At 40.2% G+C, this 21,172-nt stretch overlaps 1 protein-coding gene across 3 annotated transcripts in view; it reads left to right on the top strand.

Moving 5' to 3' along the window:
* MEF2A (myocyte enhancer factor 2A) overlaps window positions 1-20,570 on the top strand; it is a 90,181-nt gene extending 69,611 nt beyond the window's left edge. For 2 of the 3 annotated variants that reach the window (XM_032232632.1, XM_032232633.1), the window contains exons 7-10: window positions 7,030-7,220; window positions 14,413-14,539; window positions 17,214-17,340; window positions 20,033-20,570. In XM_032232632.1, the coding sequence (XP_032088523.1) occupies window positions 7,030-7,220; window positions 14,413-14,539; window positions 17,214-17,340; window positions 20,033-20,396 (809 nt within the window). In that variant the 3' untranslated portion in view covers window positions 20,397-20,570. The remainder of the gene's footprint in view (window positions 1-7,029; window positions 7,221-14,412; window positions 14,540-17,213; window positions 17,341-20,032) is intronic. The other variant, XM_032232634.1, reaches the window with a different exon arrangement.
* Window positions 20,571-21,172: the final 602 nt, after the last annotated feature.

Genomic DNA, 21,172 nt, shown 5'->3' with positions numbered 1-21,172 from the left:
CAATCTTCCTCTGCCACGCCAGCATTTCCACCCATCTAGTTCCGGTGAGATGCAGAGGTGCAGAGACAAAGAATGACCTTGATTTCTAGAAAGGATTTTTTTATTTTGAAAACAAACACATTCTACTCCTTACTATTCCCCCCTTCCAATTCCCCACTAATGAACAGCATAGTAAAGAAAGAGAGAGAGTCTGGGAGGCCAAAGATCCTAAAAGGAATATAACTGCAGGCCTGAGTAGGAAAAGGTTCCATTTGCTATGTCTAAACAACACATCTTAAGAAACAGCCATTTTTCAGGTTAACAAACTTGGAAGGGACTATCTAGGTCATCTAGTCCAATACCCCCCACCCACCCAAGCAGGAGACCCTACACCATTTCTGACAAATGGCAGCCCAATCTCTTCTTGAAAGTCTCAAGTGATTTCATTTGGAATGTCATGGCATGAGAAATATCTTCCCAACAAATTGATAAAACCAGGCAGCTTTTGAAGTCGCTCCGATTTAACCCGGTTTTTTATTGCTAGAGATAAGCTATTCAGGCAAATGTGTGTTGATGTGAACCAGATATTTTATTCTAGTCAAACTGCACAAACTGCTTCAGGAGCACCTCCCCCCCCACCTTTTTTTAAAAATCAGAGATGCAGTTTAATGATAAATAACATTTAATTATCAGTTTTAATAGTGGGTATATTTGTAAACTGTAAAAGTCTTTTTTCCCCTATTACTTTATATTGCATAGGTTATACTACATATGCCTTCACTTTTTTTTTGGTCAGATTTTAATTCATTTAAAAGCTGAAGAGCTCTCCAGTCAAGTTTCTTTAATATAGCAATATATTGCAATTTTATTGTGAAATACTAGGGTGGGAAATAGAATTTTATGTTACTTTAATAATGGATTATTAAGTAAGAAAGACCATATTAAAAAGACTGAAGATAATAAATAGTTGAAGCTCTTACTATTTTTGGCTTGGGATTTAAATTATTTTAGAGGCCAACACCTCTTTCTGGGATAACTAATAACTGGTAAGCAATATGTGCTATTTGGTTTAACCTGGTGGACAAGTTTCTTTGAAAAGAAGTATTTTTTCTGACATTTGTAGAAATGCTGTGCAATCCAGTAGAGTTATTTTTAATACGAATATACTTTTGTTAAAAACATATTTTGGGGAATGATTAAGCTTGTCTCTCTGCATTTTCCAAATAGTTATCCAGATGTGCACAGTTTGTGTTCTTTTCATTCTTCCTTTTTTGCACCTGTTCTTTAAAGGTGCAGATTATTGGCTTGGCTTGTGTGCAAGACAGAGTTGGCATGGAAAGGGTTAACTGCAGTTTCATTTGACAAAGCTCTTGGACAGTTACATCATCTTACAATCATTATCTACCTGTGGACCCTAACCTTAAGGAGAAAAAAATCTCATTCTTTGTTCTTCCAATTCAATTTATAATTAGATATTTTTATTTTTAACAACATGTGCCTCTATTTAGAGCATCTTGTCAGGTACTGGAAAACTGAGACTTTTCTGTCTCCAAGCAGATTCTTGTGTTGTGAGGAAGTTGCTGCAACTTAAGCAAACAATTCATAAAGTCTGAGCAAAAGAGAAGCCCTGCAAATCTTTTGAGTGTCCAGGATAAATTGTGTTCCGAGTCCTTCCTATGCTGATGCCTTATCTAGAAAATGGCTCTAGCTTTCTGGCAGTGTGTCAGATGAATCTGCCTGCCTGGCTAAAAGCTCTGCACAGAATATTCAGTGGAGAAAGATCTTATGTCTTACAGTGCCATGAAAGGGTATAAAATGTTCTCTTCCACTGACAGTCCCTTGTAAGAAGGGCTTCAGGAAATGATTGCATTGGGTGTGGAAGCAAAAGCAGAACAGCTTTTAACTCGTGAGCTGCCTGCATACTCACAGAAAGAAAAAGATGGGTGTAGTGTGAAAGAAAAGGGGGGGGGCAGAAGAAAGATTAGCTCTGCGCACTGATGTAATTCTTGCAATAAACCAAACGGCTGAATAAATATTCATAAGCCCGCTTGCTTTGAAAAAAATCCCCACTGCAATTAATGGGAGATTGCTTCAGGTATCCCTGCTTAGAGCTGGGTCAGACTTCTGAACAATACACACATTCCAGGCAGTTGTTTACATTGGATGTATCCATTGCTGCCAAAATTCTCTTTCTAATGTACTCCCCTGTATAAACAGATTTGTGATGTTACCAGAAAATTGTAATGGACAATTAACCTCATTGGTAGATTCCTGAGTGAGTTAGGGCTATAATATTAGTGATCTTGAGTGCTGTATTGAATTGGCCTTGGTTTTAAACAGGTTGGCTGAGAGAAGCAAGCATGTGACGTATTTGGCCTTTTAAATGGAAAGACAGGCTTTCCTAAATAGATGTTGCAAGCTTCTGGCATGGCATTACTCTACTTTCTTACAAGCTTTTCCATTCTGTGTAGAGTACTGTACCTTGATCCCCAAATAATAACAGATTGTGAGAGGATGTTTGGTGGATTTTTGGTGATTTCTACTGCTGGAGGACAGTTGGGACACAAACACAGAGTGCTTAATACTATGAAGGGTGCTTGTCTTTATTTTCTCCCCCTGGTAATTGTCAACTTTTATGAGAACTAGAAGTGCGTCAGTTTCTCTGCAGAAGTTCCCTTGGGGCCTGCTCTTCTCCACCCATTGTATCACATGTGTATCAGCTTCATAAAAACTGGGAAGTTGGCATAGTACAAAGCAAGTGTCAGTCTTTGGGATCTCAAAGAGGTTCTATAAGCTTTCTTAAGACACCGAAAAAATGGATGTCTATGGAGGTTCTCCATCATCCAGGTGATGGTCATCCCATAGGTGCTTTTCCAAAAGGAAACAACCAGATGACAAAGAATATAATGTTGAGACTCTAGGAAGAGTGCATAGAAGAGCAGCAAAAATGATTAGGAGGCTAAAACATATGAAGAACGGTTGCAGGAACTGGGTATGTCTAGTCTTATGAAAAGAAGGGCAAGGGGAGACATGATAGCAGTGTTCCAATAGCTCAGGGGCTGCCACAAAGAAGAGGGAGTCAAACTATTCTCCAAAGCATCTGAGGGCAGAACAAGAAGCAATGGGTGGAAACTAATCAAGGAGAGAAGCAACTTAAAACAGATAAATTTCTTGACAGTGAGAACAATTAATCAGTGGAACAACTTGCCTCCAGAAGTTGTGAATGCTCCAACACTGGATGTTTTTAAGAAGAAGTTGGATAACCATTTGTCTGAAATGGTATTGGGTTTCCTGCCTAAGCAGGGGATTGGACTAGAAGACCTCCAAGGTCCCTCCAGCTCTTGTTATTCTATCTATCTATCTATCTATCTATCTATCTATCTATCTATCTATCTATCTATCTATCTATCTATCCACATCTATTTCTTTCCATTAATCAGAGCTGAAGAAGCTTATTGGATGAGAAGTGAAACATTTTCAAGAAAAAAAAAGGAAGTCCAATTGCCTTTTGAAAAAATAACTTTGGGAGAAACGATAGATGGCTACAGCTTGGAGCTCATGTTCAAATCTGGCCCAGAGAACAAGGATGAACTGAGCTAATAGGGGAGATTTCAGGGTAGGGGGCTAGAATGAGGGGAAAATAGCATCCTTGTAATGCATGCTTTGCAGTTGATTGCAGCCTTGTGCAATCAACTGCAAACATTTTGTGAAGGGACTAGGCTCCCCAGCAGCACTTGTGCAAACACATACATCACATTTCTTCAAAATTCAGAAGTTGAAATGTAGCCATACTGCAAAGTTTCAGAGAGCTGATGTTCACCTCCATTTCATGAAAAGAAATGACTGTAAATTAGTAGGTGGCTCCATATGTTCTATTTACAAAATTTCTAAGTTAAAGCCTAAAGGAAGTGCACAATGATAGACTGAGATACTAGTCTCTCTCGTCCTTATGAAAGATGGCAACACACCTGAAGGGTGCTACGATGAGACAATTTAAGGAACGATATGTAAAATCTGCACTGGTAGATGCAGTAGCTCAATCTATATGGCTTTTTCTAAGCTGCCCACATCAACTAATTTTATAACAAACAGAGAGCACAGATGGGGGTTAGATGCTTAGCATCAATTTCTTAAAAATCAGTTGCATGTGTTATGTAAACACTGCCTATCAGTTGATTGTGTGTGCCAACCAGTCTTCTATGACTCTTCATTTTTGTCTCAGGTCCAACCATCTCTGTGTCTGTGTGTGAGTGTTTGTGTTTGTGTGGCCAGAAACAAATGTTTGACCAGATTCCCATCTTTTTTAGACTAGTTAAAATTACACTGTGTTCTTCCACATGGAAGATTATTTACAATTTGTACAATGCCGTTGCTAAGTTACAAGCACAGTACAATTAAAGTTGCTTTTAGAGAGATGAAATTGTAGCCTTATGGTTAAGATGTTTATATGCACGAAAGTGAAAATAGGATTAATAATAACTAATGCATAAAGTTAAACATTGTAAAGGTTAGTACATAATTTAGAAGAAGCACAAGATATGAATGGAATTACCAAAGAGACTGCTTGGGGAGAGGGATCCAGTAACATTTAAGCATTTACTAAATTAAATGTGTTTCTCAAGTTTGCTTATTTATTGTTCACTTCCGCTGACCCTTGCAGAATTTGGGATGCATTGTGATAAGTTCTTTAAAATTCATACTAAGATAGAAAAGTACAAATGTTAAAAAGAAACCTACATAAAAAAGAAGGGTTGGGCTAGGGAGTAAGGTTTACATTGTAAACAACAGTTTAGGTGCCAAAAAGTAGATCAGCCTTTTTCTTAACTGCAGCCACAAAAAACCCACTGGATTATTTGTTCTGTTTTGAATTAACCACAGTTACTTGTAATAGCCATATATAGACAAATGTGTAGTTAACTACGGTTTGCTCAGACAAGCTAGTTTCAGGGCATAGGTTGAATTCATCGTAAAATTATGAGGCCAGAGTTCAACAGCTTGGGCTCGTGTTCTGTCTCCTTTTTTCCACTGTTGGGTCCAACTTGCTACTGCTTAGTATTACCTCTGAGTCCTAAAATGAAGTTAATCTTATCTGATTTGTTAAAGCCATTCAGATTCATGTGACATTACACATCATGTTGAACAAGCTGTGGCAGTGTGATTCACACAAATGGAAGAGTCATGTACTTCATGGTGGCCATATTCTTACATGCCACTAAACAAAATAAGCCATATTAGAGCATTGAGTGTGCATGTCGTTGAGTTCAGACATGGGGCAGCTGTGGTTCAATATAATGATAATACAAGAATCTCCAACCTGGTGTTTGTCAAGCTTATCGGAGCCAAATATTTATGAACTGATTTTAATCTGTGAATTAGGTATGACTTCACTTTTTAAGGCAATAATTGAAAGACACCATATTAGAGAAAGTTGGTTTCAGGTTCTTGATGTTTAAAAATACTGGCTGATTGGGGGAAAAACTTTCTATATGCTTAACATAGTATTGTGTGAATCCTCCCTACGTATGCGTCCAAATAAAACCAAGGAAGATAACTTTTTGTACAGAATGATATGCAAACATTCTGGGACTCTATTTTATTTATCACTGCACATGCAATCCAATACAGGAAAGTGTTCTGTGGTTTTGAAACAGTTTTCCAGGATTAGGGCTGCATTAAGAAACATGTATGCCCTGGGCACTTTTATATTCGTAGATCCTTGTTACAGCAGTAATCCAAATACTGAGGGTTATGAAAGTATTTCCTGGACTTATATTTGTTAGCAAGTGACAGGAATTTTTATTTATTCAAGTACACAAAGTAATATTTGCAGTTCAAGCATCCAATATAGTACATACATATGTATAAACGTATCATGGCAATTTGGAATGTTCCATTTTCTAATCAGCTTAATCAATATTTTCTAGGTTACAGTAATCTGAACTTTTTCCCCTAAACTTTGGTGCTCTCACTTAGCAACAGTTAGTACTTTTTAGTCGCTAATCAGTCACATTTTTCAAGGCATGTTCTGGGGGTTCTCCCCTTGTTTTTTCTCCCCCTCCCCAAAATTAAACCAGACTAAACGGCTGAACAACAATAAAAAGCCACAATTGAATAAATGCTGTTTGGGGATGGGGGGGGGGGAGCATGGCAGCAGTTAGTTTACTTTCTGAGCAGGAAATTTGATACCTTCAAAGAGTTTGGTGATTTGGTGACTACATTTATTTAATGTATTCTTGTGTATTTTGCTGCGGGGGAGGCAAGCATTTTCCCAAAGCCACCCTTTTGTACATATCCCATTCTGTCTATCAGCCTCCTTGACCCATTCGACTTTTTAAAATGTCTTTCATTAGAAGGGATTTTTAGAAAGTTGGCAAACTACAAAGTGATGTCCCAAGTCTTGTGCATTGCCTTTATTGGCAGCAGTGCCTTGGCGCACCATAGAAATCAGAGATAATATAAGCCAAGTTTGACTTGATAATAATTCTACTACCAGCAGGAATGTTGGCCTGTAATTCTGTGAGAGTATGAAAGACCATTTGTTAGGTAAGACTGATTAAAAAAACCTTTAAATACTGTGTTTTAAAAAAAATAGACAGTAGGACATCCTTCTCACCCACCATTCCATTTCCGTGAACTGATGTATCATTCCCCGAAGCGTGGTTCTCTTTACTTACTAATATTTTTTGACACTTGTTTCTCCTACATGGTATTGTTTATCAGTACTCCTATGAGTTGCAGATTTGAAGTTTTGAAGGGTGTGCAATTGTGGGTTCTGGGCTGTCGTTATCGGGCACCATCTGAACATTCAGAATATCACAATCCTCTTCTTGAAATTGAATGTAGGGAAAAATAAAGTCGTTTTGCAGGCAGTTTCTGTACTGTTCTTTATTTTTTCTGAGGAAGTTTCCAAAGATCATCTCTAAAGTTGTATCTTTGTTAAGATCCCATAAAGCAACAATTACAAGAATCACCTGTTTGTATATTTATTGACAAAAGCATCAGTATAGTTCTCTCACGCCCTTTCCCCTTTTTCTTTACCTCTCGCCTTAGGAAACGGTTTCGTGAACTCACGATCATCCCCTGGTCTGCTTAGCAGCACCGGTGGTGGGAACGGTTTAAGCAAAGTGATGCCTACAAAATCTCCCCCACCTCCGGGTGGGGGCAATCTTGGAATGAACAGTCGCAAACCAGATCTCCGGGTTGTCATTCCTCCGTCTAGCAAAGGCATGATGCCTCCATTGGTAAGATGTTCCTTTGACTACTTGTGCATGGACTGTATTCTTAGAGGGATTAACAGTACAGTTCTACAGATGAAAACGTTGCCTCAAAGGCTGCTTTGATCCCATATTTGAAGGTACCTTCAATAGCCAATCATTAACCACCCGTAGTGGCAGAGTGGCTAGAATGCAGTACTGCAGGCTACTTCTGCCGGCTGCCTGCAGTTTGGCAGCTTGATTCTCACCAGCTCAAGGTTGACTCAGCCTTCCACCCTTTCTAGTTGGGTAAAATGAGGAGCCATATTATTGGGACAAGGTGCTGACTCTGTAAACCACTTGGAGAGAGCTGTAAAAGCACTGTGAAGCGGTATATAAGTCTAAGTATTAATGCTATTGCTATTAAGGATTAGTTCTTCTTTGCAGGGAGAAATGAGCCATGCCAGTTGGTGTGCTTTCTCTCTCCTTTTCTTTATTCATGCATAAAAAGTTTTCAAACAGGTAGTCCTCAACCTATGACCACAATTGAGCCAAGAATTTCTGTTGCTAAGTGAGACATTTGTTAATGTGGGTTTTGCCCCATTTTACGACCCTTCCTGCCACTATTGCAGCTAGACTTTTCTAGCCACCACTAAACCCACTGCAGTTGTTAAGTTAGTAACAGTTAAGTGAATCTGGTTCCTGTGAGTTGCAGGAAAGTTGACCACATGAGCCAAGGACATTGCAACCGTCATAAATATGAATCTGTTGACAACCTTCCGAATTCTGATTACGTGTCCATGGAGAGGTCTCAACAGTTGTAGTGTGAAAAACGGATGTAAAAAATCACTTTTTTCCAGTCCCATTATAATTTCAAACGGCCACTAAACGAACTGTTGTAAATTGAGGACTACCTTTAGTTAAAACATAGAATAGGGTCTTGGAGCTCTTTTAATCCAATCTCCTCTTTTTGTTGAAGGCAAGAAGTCTTTTTACTCTAGACTTCTGCTGTCTCGTCACCTGACCATAATGATTGAGAATTCTGGGCATCCACCTGGAGCAGATTATATGGGGAAAGTGCTCTTAGACATGAATATGACTTAGTAGTGGTTGCTCTGAAATCTACCATATTTTGGTATTATTCATGCCATTCTTTACACGTATAACCCCATGGGTTGACCTCGATAAGTATCGTGTTTCAAAAATATTTCAGGGTCTAATTTTTCAGAATCCCAGCACTCAGAGGAGTGGCCTGCCCTTTGTTTTATTTGTGTGAATGCTGCTAATTGCTCATTTTCTTGGCTTGTTCATTTGCCTTTTATCCAAAAAGTGGGATTGAATTGATTAACTTCAAAGACGGAATCCAGCCTAGGCTGTTTTTTTTCTTCTTCTTCAGTGAAACGTAATATGAATTTTTTTAAAAAAAACAACAACACTGCACTAACATTTCTTAACCCAGCTCTATTAAATTATTCCCACACTTTCCCCCCCCCCACACACACTCTTTGTTTGCATCAATTGATTTGCTTGTCCATTTGAAGTTCATTTTAAATGCACCAAACTACAAAGAAAACCCCTGCCAGTACAGATCAGAGTTATCTGTAGCCCTGCTTTCTTGTTTCACACTGCAGCCAACTTGCTGCTTCTCGGAGGCTCACAATCAGGACTCTATGAAAACAAGAGCCCTCCCCAATTTCCCATCTCCAATTCCCAGCACTTAATCTTGAAGAGCACTGTTGCCAGTTAGATATAAGCACCACAGATTTGTTCAATTCTTCGAATTCTAATGGATAAGCCGGTGGTCATCTCTTGTGGGAAAAGAGATCTATTCTAATGCGGAACAATTTTATGTACGGTAGATATCCAAGGTTATAGCTACTAGGGGCCTTTCACAGGTCTGCACTGTGACAAACTTTTATTTCTTTTATCAATGTAAATGTATGTTGCTTTGCATATGTAACATTTCCACTCGTAGGGAAAAAAGTGAAGAATTATGCAAGGCATTGGAATCTTGGCATAGCATCTGAGCTAGAACCAAGAATTGACTCATAACTTCAGGCTTTACTTTCTCAAGGGGTAGACAGATTACTAGGGGGGGAGGGTGGGGGGGTGTTGAAGCTTAACTTTTGACCTTGAGCCATCTGGTCTGTGAAGGTACCATTTGTCAGCTATGCAGTTTTCATTTGCTTTTCTCCTTCTCACAAAGCAGGCTCTAAACTTCCAAATTGTTGCTATTTATCCTCATTTTGATTAGGGTTTGAAGTGGAACTTAGTTCATCCACTAATTTATTTATTTTTTAGCACTCCCTGCAATCTGGGATTGCCAGCTGCCAAATTGGCTTAACCTAATTAACATGAATTATGCTAACAATAATAAATTAAATGTTCTGTGTCAGAATAACGCAAGAGATGGTCCTTGACTTGCAACCACAATTGAGAATTTTGTGGTCGCAAAATTTTGCAACCGCAATTTTCCGACGGTAATTTCTGTTGCTAAAGGAGGCGGTTAAGTGAGTCACATGATCTTTTTTTTGTCACCGTTTTTAAGTGAATCAGTGTGGTCATTAAGCAAACCTGGCTTCTCCCATTGACTTTCGCTTATTAGAAGCCAGCTGGGGAGGTTGCAAATGGTGATTACAAGTAGTCCTCAACTTGCAACAGTTCATTTAATGACTGCTCAACGTTACAAGGGCAGTGAAAAAAGTGACTTATGACCATTCTCACACTTATGACCATTGCAGCACCCCTATGGTCACATGATTGACATTCAGATACTTGACAATGGGTTCATATTTATGACACGCGGAGTCCTGAGGTCACGTGATCCTCTTTTACGACCTTCCGATAAGCAAAGACAATGGAGAAGCCAGATTCACCAAACAACTGTGTTACTAATTTTAACACCTGCAGTGATTCACTTAACAAGGGTGGCAAGAAAAGTCGTAAAATGGGGCAAAACTCACTTAACAAATTTCTCACTTAGGAACGTAAACTCTGGACTCAATTGTGCTCGTAAGTCGAGGACTACCTGTACATGGCCCAGGATGCTGTAACCATTGTAACGGGACATGCCAGTTTCCAATACCCAAATTTTGATCATGTGACTAGGGATGATGTAGTGGTTCTAAGTGCAAGGACTAGTCATTGGCCACTATATTTGGTGCTGTGGTAACTTTGGTTGGTAAAGGAATGCTTGTTAAGTTGAGTAGTTTGCTTATGAAGGCTCCAGACCAGTTGTAGGTAAAATCTTTGTCAATCTGTCTAATTTAGGCTTCTTAAATTATGCTGTTATGCCTGATACTCTATGTAAATGTGAAATACTAGCGAGGCTAAATATAGCTAGCTTTTCAAGCCCGAACGTGACTCTTTCATTCTGAATTACAATCTATTCTTAGTAATGTTATTATTCCTCTTATTTGCTGAGTACAGTCGGAGGAGGATGAATTGGAGTTGGTGAGTCTGGGTTCTTACTTGGTATGAAACATCAAAATCCGAAGACCTTTCATGTCAACTGTGTATGTAACCATACCAATGTTCCCTTTGTCGGGAGAGAAAAAAATTCATTTAGGGGGAAATCAAAAAACCTTAAACAAGGGAAGCTTTTTCTTTTTCCTTTTAATTGAAAGGGGAACATTGGAACCAAACCTCTAACAGCAACATCAGGGATATATCTTTCAATGATTATTTGCACAATGGCTCAGATACGTTGGCATTTCGAAAGAGCAATTTGGCCTACCAAGTTCTACAAATACAGAAACAGATTCTTGTGGCTGCTGCTTTCCTTCTCGGAGATTACATCACTCCTGATGAGCTCACCATGCTGGAGATAAAGTTAATTTCATGCTCCACAAGAGAAGGAAGCCACAAGGGGATTCCCTGTTTACCAAAAAGAAACTACAATTGCAAGCTGTCCGTTTCTAGTGGAAAAGGCTTCCTTCCTCTTAAGAAGACTTTTTACAAAACAATGTGTGATGTAATTTCTTTTGTTTAGCCTTAAAAAAAATACGGCTAAAATAATGCTTCTCAGCATTACGGCAAATCCGCATCTTGATAAACCTCTGTAAACCACACAGAGAACAAGAATTTTGATGCTTTTTATCAATTAATCTAAACCCAATGAGTTGCTGATATGGGGCTTTTTATGCATGGCAGCATGATTTGTGTGTGTGTGTTTTGTGTTTGTGTGTTTCTATATCTTGTGAATGCATCCAGTAACATAATACATTTATGCTTTTAGACAAAAGTATCATGTCTATTATATCTAGTGTGCTAAGTTTCCTACATAATTGTTTTCACATGTTTTTGAAAAGCTAAAGCGTTAAACACCCATTTCATTCAATCAATTATATTGAAGTGACTTATAAGGAACAGTAGATCAGTGCTTTAAAAATAAATGCAAGGGAAAATTGAATATGAACCCCTAAAGTAGCATAAAAAAAACTTAGGGAACAAAGGATTGTACTTCCCTTTGCTAGTTAGTCCATAATGTGGGACCCATTATGGAGAAAGCTGAATTTATCACCGAAGAGAAAACATCTCTATTGAGAGACCCATAAAGGATGCTCTGTACGTGGTGATGATGACCCATAAATTGTGGAGCAGACTATTTGGGCATTGGTGGTCCAGTAAGTAGCTTGGTCATAAGCCTTGTAAAGCTTTATAGAGGACCGTAAGCCGCTTTCAGGTGACCTCGGAGATACAGGCAGTCGGTAGTTTCAACCCAGGGGTAAATGTAGGGCACCAGAAGGAGGCCCAAGTCCCTGTTGCTCGTATCTGCTACTCTCTGGGCCAGCTGCAATTCCGACGCTGTTGGTGTATATAGTCTTTTGAAGTTGAACTGTCTTGAATTTGAAATGCCTGGCTCGATTCCGAAACAGTTGTTTCAAGGTCAAAGCAGTTGTTCCGAAGGTAACCGGCTGTCCTTTTGGAAGCCTTTCAAGCTTGGGAAACAGTCTGTTCTGAGCTTGAAACACTTCCGGGAATCAGGACGCACCACTCTTGGTTCAGACAGAGGAGGAGGAGGGGGGGGGGGAGGAGGAGGAGGAGGAGGAGGAGGAGGAAGAATAATAATATCAGGGGAATGCAGAGGGGTCTGCATCTTCTGCTGACTGCATACCCAACACTTTCATATAGGAATTAAATAGCTCTGGAGACAAAGTATTTTCTGAGGCAAATTTCATTAAGATTACTAGTGAGCTGAGCCACAGGCTTCCAGTGTCTTTTTCTGGGAATTAGTCTGTAGGTAAGAGTGGAACTACTCCGTGATCCAAAGCTATTTCAGGAGAATATAGTGATTTCACACAAGAGAACAGCAATTGTCATTTTCTCCTGGTAAAAGTTCGTCCTTCAGGACAATCCAGGAAAATTCTGACACACACACACACACACACACACACACACACACACACACACACACACACACACCAAATCACCAGAAACAAAAATGAGTGTAGCTAATAATGAGCATTTTGTAAGAACATCTGTAGTAGAATGATCTTATTGATTACATTTTAAAAAAATAATTGGATTTCTTCAACGTCCTTTCATTTATTGTCCTCTGTCAAATTATAGTTTGTTTGTTTTTTTGCAAAGCTTAGGGAGAGGAAACTTTCCACATTTTTCATCTCCATAACCTCCTATTTGTTAGCCTTTTAAGATATTCCCATTTCACAGACAGAATCTGAAAAGGCTAAGTGTTTTGCTAGCAAGTCACAAGATATATATTTTCCGATGGATAAAATTGTAAGCAACCTTGTTGTGAGACATTCCGGGAGTCGAACTCCACAAATCCTAAAGTTGCTAAGACTTACACAGTACCACATAGTTTCCAATTTAAATTTGGGGCACTGTAGTTGAAGTATCATGAATTGCATCCAACAAACACAAAATGGATACCTGTAGGTTTGCAGTGATTTGTTCAAACGATGCCTGTGTGTATTTTACATTTCTTTTCCCATAAACAATGCCCTAATTATAATTTGCATGCAAATTGCATGGATCCATTTGTTGTAAGTTAAAGGGCATGTCTGCTAAGTTTTTTTCAACATATGTCAAAACGTATTTTGAATGAGCTCTATGTTTTCCTATACAAGGGTAAACATCAATTTGTATTTGAGCATTTACAGGAGGAGAGCACCCTCTGGTGGCCTCACAGCTTCTTAATACCAGGCCAAGAAAAAAAAAGGGACGAAACTTCCTCCAGACAATTAAATCATTTAGCATTGCAATTAAATCCCCAAAACTGGTTCTATCTATGTTGCTGCTCAGAAAAAAAAGAGGTTTTAAGTATTGTGGAACCTTGTTATATTAATATGGTACGCTCTACCATGGATCAACTTTCCGTGTCAATTTATCCGATTGAGTATGATGTCATCAGTATAGCAATTTGAAAGGAGTGGAATTTTTTTTTTTAAAAAATTAAATTGTGGAGAGGAAAGGATTTGAAATTCATTTATTTAGATAATTTTATCTAAATTCAAGTAGTTTCGTTGGCAATTTTTCTCCCCAAAACTGGATGTGACAAGATCCCTGGGAAGGCAAAGTTTATAGGAATGAGTCAAAATACAACATTTTCTCTCCCCATCTTGACTAAATTGCTATTCTATTCTATGGTTTAATTTTTGTCCCTCCCTGAAATGTGTTTAGCTGTTAATCTGGTTGAATGTTAGAAAATACCGTGTTTCCCTGAAAATAAGACTGGGTCTTTATATTCATTTTTGCTCCAAAAGATGCATTAGGGCTTATTTTCTAGTTTGGGCTTAGTTTTGGGGAAATACGGTACTAAATGCATCCATCTGGCTGACAATCTTAACTGGGGTTTATTTTGGGGGTAGGGCTTACATTACAAGCATCCTGAAAAATCATGCTAGGATTTATTTTCCGGTTAGGTCTTATTTTCGGGGAAACAGTATATTAGAGCCCAGTTCCTTTAATGGATGTGCTCAAACAGAGGCTGAACAGCTGTGATGAGTGCTTTAATCTGGATTCATTCATCAAGTTGGAAGTTGAACCCTGTTCCAGTGTTCAGCCAAAGGGTCCCTTTCAATTCTGTGACTCTTATCTAGTTAATTTTAAAAAAAAGTGCTGCTTGATTACCTGAATGGAGATTGATTTAATATTTAAAAAATGTACTGGAAGAATAGGACTTCAGCGTTTGTATTTGGCCAGTGCATGTCTGAATTCACTTCAATGCATCTTTATTTTGTTTGACCACTTTCATTTTTCTGGTCACCATTCACAGAACACACAGCGGTTAAATAGTTCTCAGTCCACGCAACCTCTTGCAACACCCGTTGTATCTGTGACAACTCCAAGCTTGCCCCCACAAGGACTGGTCTATTCTGCCATGCCTACAGCTTACAATACTGGTAAGTTACTGTTGTGGCCTGCCAGTGGAGATGGCAGCAGATTCAGACAGAGAGGAGGTTGGGGAGGAACATGGGCCAGTCCTGGAGTCTGGGGAAGGCTCTGATGAGGGCTCTGTGTCATGCAGAGAGGGGGCCAGGGCCGTCTGACAGTTATCAGCTGCCTTCAAAGTCAGACATCAGTGAGGCAGACAAACAGCTGGAGCCTGTTCCTGATGTGTTGCCAGACGAAGGGAACAGCTAAGGAATAGGGGTTGACTTGGGAGTAAGGCCACAGGTGGACAGTGAATGATCCTTCCCATAGGGAATAGAAGAGGAGCGAAAGGGGAGTGGCGTTTGCAGGAGACAATTAGTTCATTCCTGCATTCTTGCCAAGTATTGCGGCATCTGAAAGATATCAGCCTGGCCAGTCTCCAAGCCTGATAAAGATTGGTAATTGTGAACTATCTCGAAAGACTGTGGGCCAGGACTTTCCTGGATGAGAATTCACTATAAATCAAATAAAAGGGGACGAGGACTCAGCTTCATGCTGCTGGGGAAGCCTAGGTCAGAACAGTTAAACATTTGTTGGCTCTTCATCTCTCTATTTTCTGAATGGCTGCTGCCAACAAAAGTCACAAATATTGAATTATTGCTCAAAATTATGTGCTGCTCTTCATAGAAATATAAATATTTTAAATTAAATGATCTGGTACAACACGTAACAAATAGTACAATTTAAAAAAATCACGGTAGCCTAAAACTAAATCATGTAGTAGTACATGGGAAAGGCTTGGTAAATATTGCTGAGGGAAATTATGATGGAAGAGCCCATTTGTTGTGGTGGTTAAACCATCAGGATAGAGACGGGAGCCTGTGAGTTCTAGTCCTGTTTTAGGCATGAAACCAGCAGGGGGCCTTGAGCCAGTCACTTTCTATCAGCCCTGGGAAGCAGGCAATGGCAAACCGCCTCTGAAAAACCTTGCTAAGAAAACTGCAGGGACTTGTTCAAGCAGTCTCTGAGAATTTGACACAATTAAACAAGAGGGGAAAAATATGAGATGGGTTTGGTATATTTTAGAGAGGAATTACTTTTGGGGACTTTGAAAATTTATATAAAGGAATTAGTGGCCTCAGCTTCCCTCTGAAACGGGGAAATGAAGCAATGGTGCTTTCATCCCACAGTCCCAATGTTAAGGTTCCCCCTGATGTACATGAAACTGTGCCTGGTTTACATGCTTAGAAATCTCCATGTGCCCATGGAAAAAAAAACTACCTAGCCAGTATCAACTAATACATGAGTCGGCAACACTCAAAGAGCCACAAAGGTCCCAATGGGAAGTCCCCCATTCAGTTCTGGAGCCAACTGGAAGTCCGGTTCCCCCACCATAGAGTCTCCTCCTAGTGCGGCGTCCTTTTTCCTCTGCTGACTTGAAGTCCGGTTCCCCCACCATAGAGTCTCCTCCTAGCGCAGCGTCCTTTTTCCTCTATGTGTCCTAACCGAAAGCCCTGTCAATTGTGGGGCTGTAGCAAAGGGAAGAAAGAGTCACCTGCGGAGCCGTGGGTTGCCGACCCCTGAACTAATAGATAGAAAAGTTGCAGCATAAATCATTGCTCTTTCACAGGAGCCCATTTTTATCCCTATTCTTTCCCCAAGACGCAAAGGGTTATATTAAGAAAACAGTATTAGAAAGTGATTAAGTGCTGAAAAACGTTTGCAGCTCCCTCTCCTTCCATATGTGAGAGAAAAAGCAGTGACAATCATGAAGTGAAATAACTTCTTGCATGTTAATCAGAAGCGACAGCTATTTAAGCCCTGATTTTAAAAACCTAATATTTAAGTTCCTGAATCAAACCTTGGAGACATCTGTTCCATAAGGCTTTGGGGGCCCCACCCTGCAAAAGTGGGGATGGGGAAATCATTTTGCCATTACTTCTGGAACAATAATCAGACAACAGCTTTAAGTATTCTTCAGTTGACTTACCATTAATCTTCAGATGGGCTTCCTGAACTGTTTGCATCTTAACTGGTATTCTTTCAAGTTGGTTTCCAGTCTCTTTCCTTCTCACTTCCTCCCTCCCTCCTTCCAAAAGCAGCAGAGACTAATTTTATTTCTGAAGTTTGTAAGCTATTCAGAGAGCTTTTTGAAGGCTTAATTGCAGAGCAAATGTCGCTAATAAGATTTGCATCCTTGGCTATTTTGCAATTCACAAAATTGTGTGTAGATACAAACAGAAATTGGATAGTGCGATCCGTCCGGGGTTTGCTTTTCAAGGAATTCACAGGACCCTGTTACTCTTTGGAATAATCTTGGTTTTTCTCCTGGGAGCCCACCTGAATTTCTTGTGCAAGAGTTGTGTCAAGGACTCTGCATCCACTCTCTGCTCATAAATGAAAGATGGTCTTAAGAGGCTTCCCGTGTTTCAGCATCTCAAGTAAGCCTCCCGTACACTTTCCTTGAGCAATTAAAAAATAAAAATAAACTCAAGAGTTAATCCTTAGAGATGGGGGACAAATTAGTTTGGCTTGCATCTTTGTACCAATTTACCCAATCTACAAAAGCAGTAAATAGGACCTCACAATTGTTTAGCTGTTAGCAATCAGTCTGTGAGGTGTAGAATTTTTTTTTTTTTTTAAACCAACCTTATAACTTTGCCACAAATGCTTAATACAAAATATTTTTCTCTCCGCTTTCAGATTACTCCTTGACTAGTGCAGACCTGTCAGCCCTGCAGGGGTTTAACTCCCCAGGAATGCTGTCATTAGGACAAGTTTCTGCCTGGCAACAGCATCATCTAGGACAGGCAGCTCTCAGCTCTCTTGTGTAAGTAGGAGATCATTCTTGCAGCTTCCTTGGATTCGCCATCTTGGTCCCAGTAGGAACTCCACAACCTCTGATCGTGTTTGGATTGATTCAAGTTCAGTGTCGTGTTCCTTACTTTCTAGTGTAAAGTTAGTTGGATGCGCATGGTTGTTTTCTCGGGAAGAATGCCGAGTTATGATTTGCAAAACTCCTGCATTTTTGCTGGTTTAAGGAAAAATCATGTCCCCACACTACAAAAAAGATGTCAAGACTCTAGAAAGAGTGTAGAGAAGAGCAACCAAGATAATCAGTGGACTGGAGGCTAAAACATGTGATGAACGGTTGCAGGAACTGGGCATGGCTAGTCTAGTGAAGAGAAGGACCAGGGGAAACAGGATAGCAATCTTCTAACATTTGAGGGGCTGCCAGAGAGAGGAAGGGTTCAAGCTATTTTCCAAGGAACCTGAAGGCCAGACAAGGAACAATCGATGGAAACTGATCAAGGAGAGATTCAACCTGGAAATAAGGAGGAACTTTCTGACAGTGAGAACAATCAACCAATGGAACAATCAGCCTTTGGAAGTTGTGGGAGCTTCATCACTGGAGGCTTTCAAGAAGAGAGTGGACTACCATTTGTCAGAAATGGTGTAAGGTCTCCTGCTTGAAGAGGGGGGTTGGAGTAGATGACCTACAAGGTCCCTTCCAAATCTGTTATTCTGTTCTGACCCCCCTTCTTCGCTCGTTCACAGACGACAGTCAGACAGAACTTCAAAGGAAATATCTTTATCAGTCCTGGCTCAAGCTGGCTGTGAGCCCAAAAACAAACTTAGATAAAGTCTCTGGCAAAAAGTTACACAGCAAAAGCAAAAACAAAAAGCTCTTACAGCAAATCAGGTTTACAGAAAGCAAATCACTTATCCAAGTGCCTCTTTGAATCTTGCAACGATGAACCACACACCACGAACCACGAACGAACGTTGACTTCTGCAACTAAGGCGTGGCACCATCCACCTTTTATCTGCAGAAGACGACCCTAATGAGCAACAGCTGCTCATTAGTCCTGCATCCCAACGCAACTCACAGCAAGCTGCTGCTGAGTCACAACATTATTCTATTCTAAAATTTCCAAAGGAAATCCTTGCCACTCTCCAGTATTTTTCTCTTCATTTCAAAAAATAGCCAAGAGAAATGGAGCAGCCTATAATAATATTTTTTGTAAATTGCCAGAGGCCATGAAAAAGAAGATTCTGTTTAGTTTCTTTACAATTTCCTATAATTGGATTAAAATCAAAATTCTTAATACACTCCTTTTGACTCAAAAGACTAAAAAGCAATTTGGAAAATTACAGTTAGTCCTTAATTTACAACCATCCATTTACTGACTGTTCAAAGTGATTAAAATGCAGGTACATGATTTTCCAATTACTGTTCCCATTCTAATTCATTTGAAATATACGAGATATAATATGTGGCAGTAAAAGCTGGTTACTGATAGAACTCCACTCATTTTTGAATGAACACTGCCCTAAATCATAATCTGATTTATATCCTTTGTCTTAAGGGATAAGTCCACCCAACCTGGTGTAGTATATTCAGCCAACTCTGCTGATTAATGTTAATTGATTAATACGACAGACAAACCAATTGATTTTTTTTAAGACTAGGTCTCCATGCTCAAAATGTTTGGAGAATCCAGCAAATAACACAACTGGATTATAGAGGAACTGGGCTTGTTGTCTCCATGTTGTCACATTTGCCCTTTGTCTTCTCTAGTAATGCATCACATTCACAAATATGCACGCACGCACACACACACACACACACAAACACACACAAACATCATCTCCCTGACTAAACAAGGTGGCTATTGGGGAAAATAAGAGGATGGAGGTGTGTAGGATATGTTTGTCACCTGGAGTTCTTTGTAAAAAAAAATAACAAAGACGGGATATAAATTAAACAACAACCATTCCATTTTAATTTATTTGTGTTGTGGCCCGCCAGTGGCCAGCGAAGCTGGTGTTAGACTCAAGACAGAAGGTTGGGGAGGAACATGGGCCAGTCCTTGAGGCTCTGATGAGGGCTCTGTGTCAGAGGCAGAGATGGGGCCAGAGCCGTCCAACAGTTATCAGCAGCCTTTGGAGTCAAATATCAGTGGGGCAGAAGAATAGTTAAGAGCCTGTTCCCGATGTGCGCGCATGCGCAGACCTGCCAGGAGAAGTCAACAGCTAAGGTACAAGGGCCGACTCAGGAGTAAAAAACAGGTGGATGGTGAATGGCCCTTCCCATAGGGAATAAAGAGGAACGAAAGAGGAGGGGAGTTTGCAGGAGACAATTAGTTCAATTCATTATGGTGAAGATCTGTTCCTGACTTCTTGCCAAGTATTGTCTGCTACAAAGTGGCGTTTGGAAGATATCGGCCTGGCAGCTCCCCAAGCCTGATAAAGATCTGTAGTTGTGAAATCTCATGAAAGACTGTTTGCTGGGACTTTGCTGGAGAGGAATTCCCTTTAACCTAAATAAAAGAGGTTTTATCGGGACAAAGAGTTGGTTTTAATGCTCTTGGGAAGCCTAGGTCAGAACACTTGGATGCAAGGTTGGGTTTCTTAAATGTTGGCTCCAGCAACCACAACAAACCATGATTTTTCTTTCTCTCTCTCTCTCTCTCTCTTCCTCCCTCTCCCCCCCTTCTCCCCTCTCCGACTTTAATTAGAACGGGAAGCCAGTTATCCCAGGGTTCCAGTTTATCCATCAACACCAATCAGAATCTTAACATTAAGTCTGAACCGATTTCACCTCCCCGAGAAAGGGTGACCCCGTCCACGTTCCAGTCACAGCCCCAGGCATCTCAACAGCTGCCGCAGCAACCGCCACCACCTCTTCAACCGTCGCGGCAAGAAATGGGCCGCTCCCCGGTGGATAGTCTCAGCAGCTCTAGCAGTTCCTACGACGGCAGCGACCGGGAGGACCCCCGGGGTGACTTCCATTCGCCAGTGGGGCTGGGAAGGCCTCCCAATTCAGAAGATCGTGAGAGCCCGACGGTCAAGCGGATGAGAATGGACACCTGGGTGACCTAGGCCCGCCGTTCTCCACACGTCGGGTTCCCGCTTTTGAGTTACCCCCCACTCCCCCATGAACAGTCCTGACATATCTAAATTTATAAATAAGGACCTCAAATAAATATTTATATGTGTATATATTATATTATATTATATCATATATATATATATATATATATATATACACATATACATGCATATATATATCTTTGTATACATATATATGTGTGTGAACGTGTAGAAAGACACACAAAAAAAGAAAAACTGGGCACTTGACACCAATGTTTTTATATGGTTGTGGATGCCCTTGTGGGTTAAACAAGTATAACAGAAGATTCTTCCCCCCCCCCCCCCCCCCCCCCCTTTTGCAGGCCTTGGCCTCACCTGGCACTTAACGCTGGACTTTTGGTAGTGCAAAAGAAATGTTCTCCCCTTATATAAACTATCCAGTTAGATGGCTGAACCATCAGGGCCTGCCTCTAGTAGTGTTCCTGTGTGTTTTTTAACAGTTGTGTGGTTTCCTGTAATTAAAATTATGCTTTGTAGCAGCAGAGCAGTAGAAAAAGAAAGCAATACTGTACATAGGATGACCTCTCTCTAACCCAGTCTTAGCATGGGTCTCTTGCAAAGAATGCATGGAGAAGGGCTGGTATTATTTTAAAAAAAAACACGCATACTCAAACTCCTGTTTTTGCACATGCAAAACAAGGCTGGGTCTGATAAGATTTTTTTTTTTCTTTTTAAACCACATGAGACAGACTCATGAATAATACGCATGAAATCTTCAGAAGATG

This window comes from Thamnophis elegans, chromosome 16 (genome assembly GCF_009769535.1).
Source record: "Thamnophis elegans isolate rThaEle1 chromosome 16, rThaEle1.pri, whole genome shotgun sequence".
Classification (NCBI taxonomy): domain Eukaryota; kingdom Metazoa; phylum Chordata; class Lepidosauria; order Squamata; family Colubridae; genus Thamnophis; species Thamnophis elegans.
The sequence above is the reverse complement of the archived record's forward strand: the minus strand, read 5'-3'. Positions and strand labels throughout refer to the sequence as shown.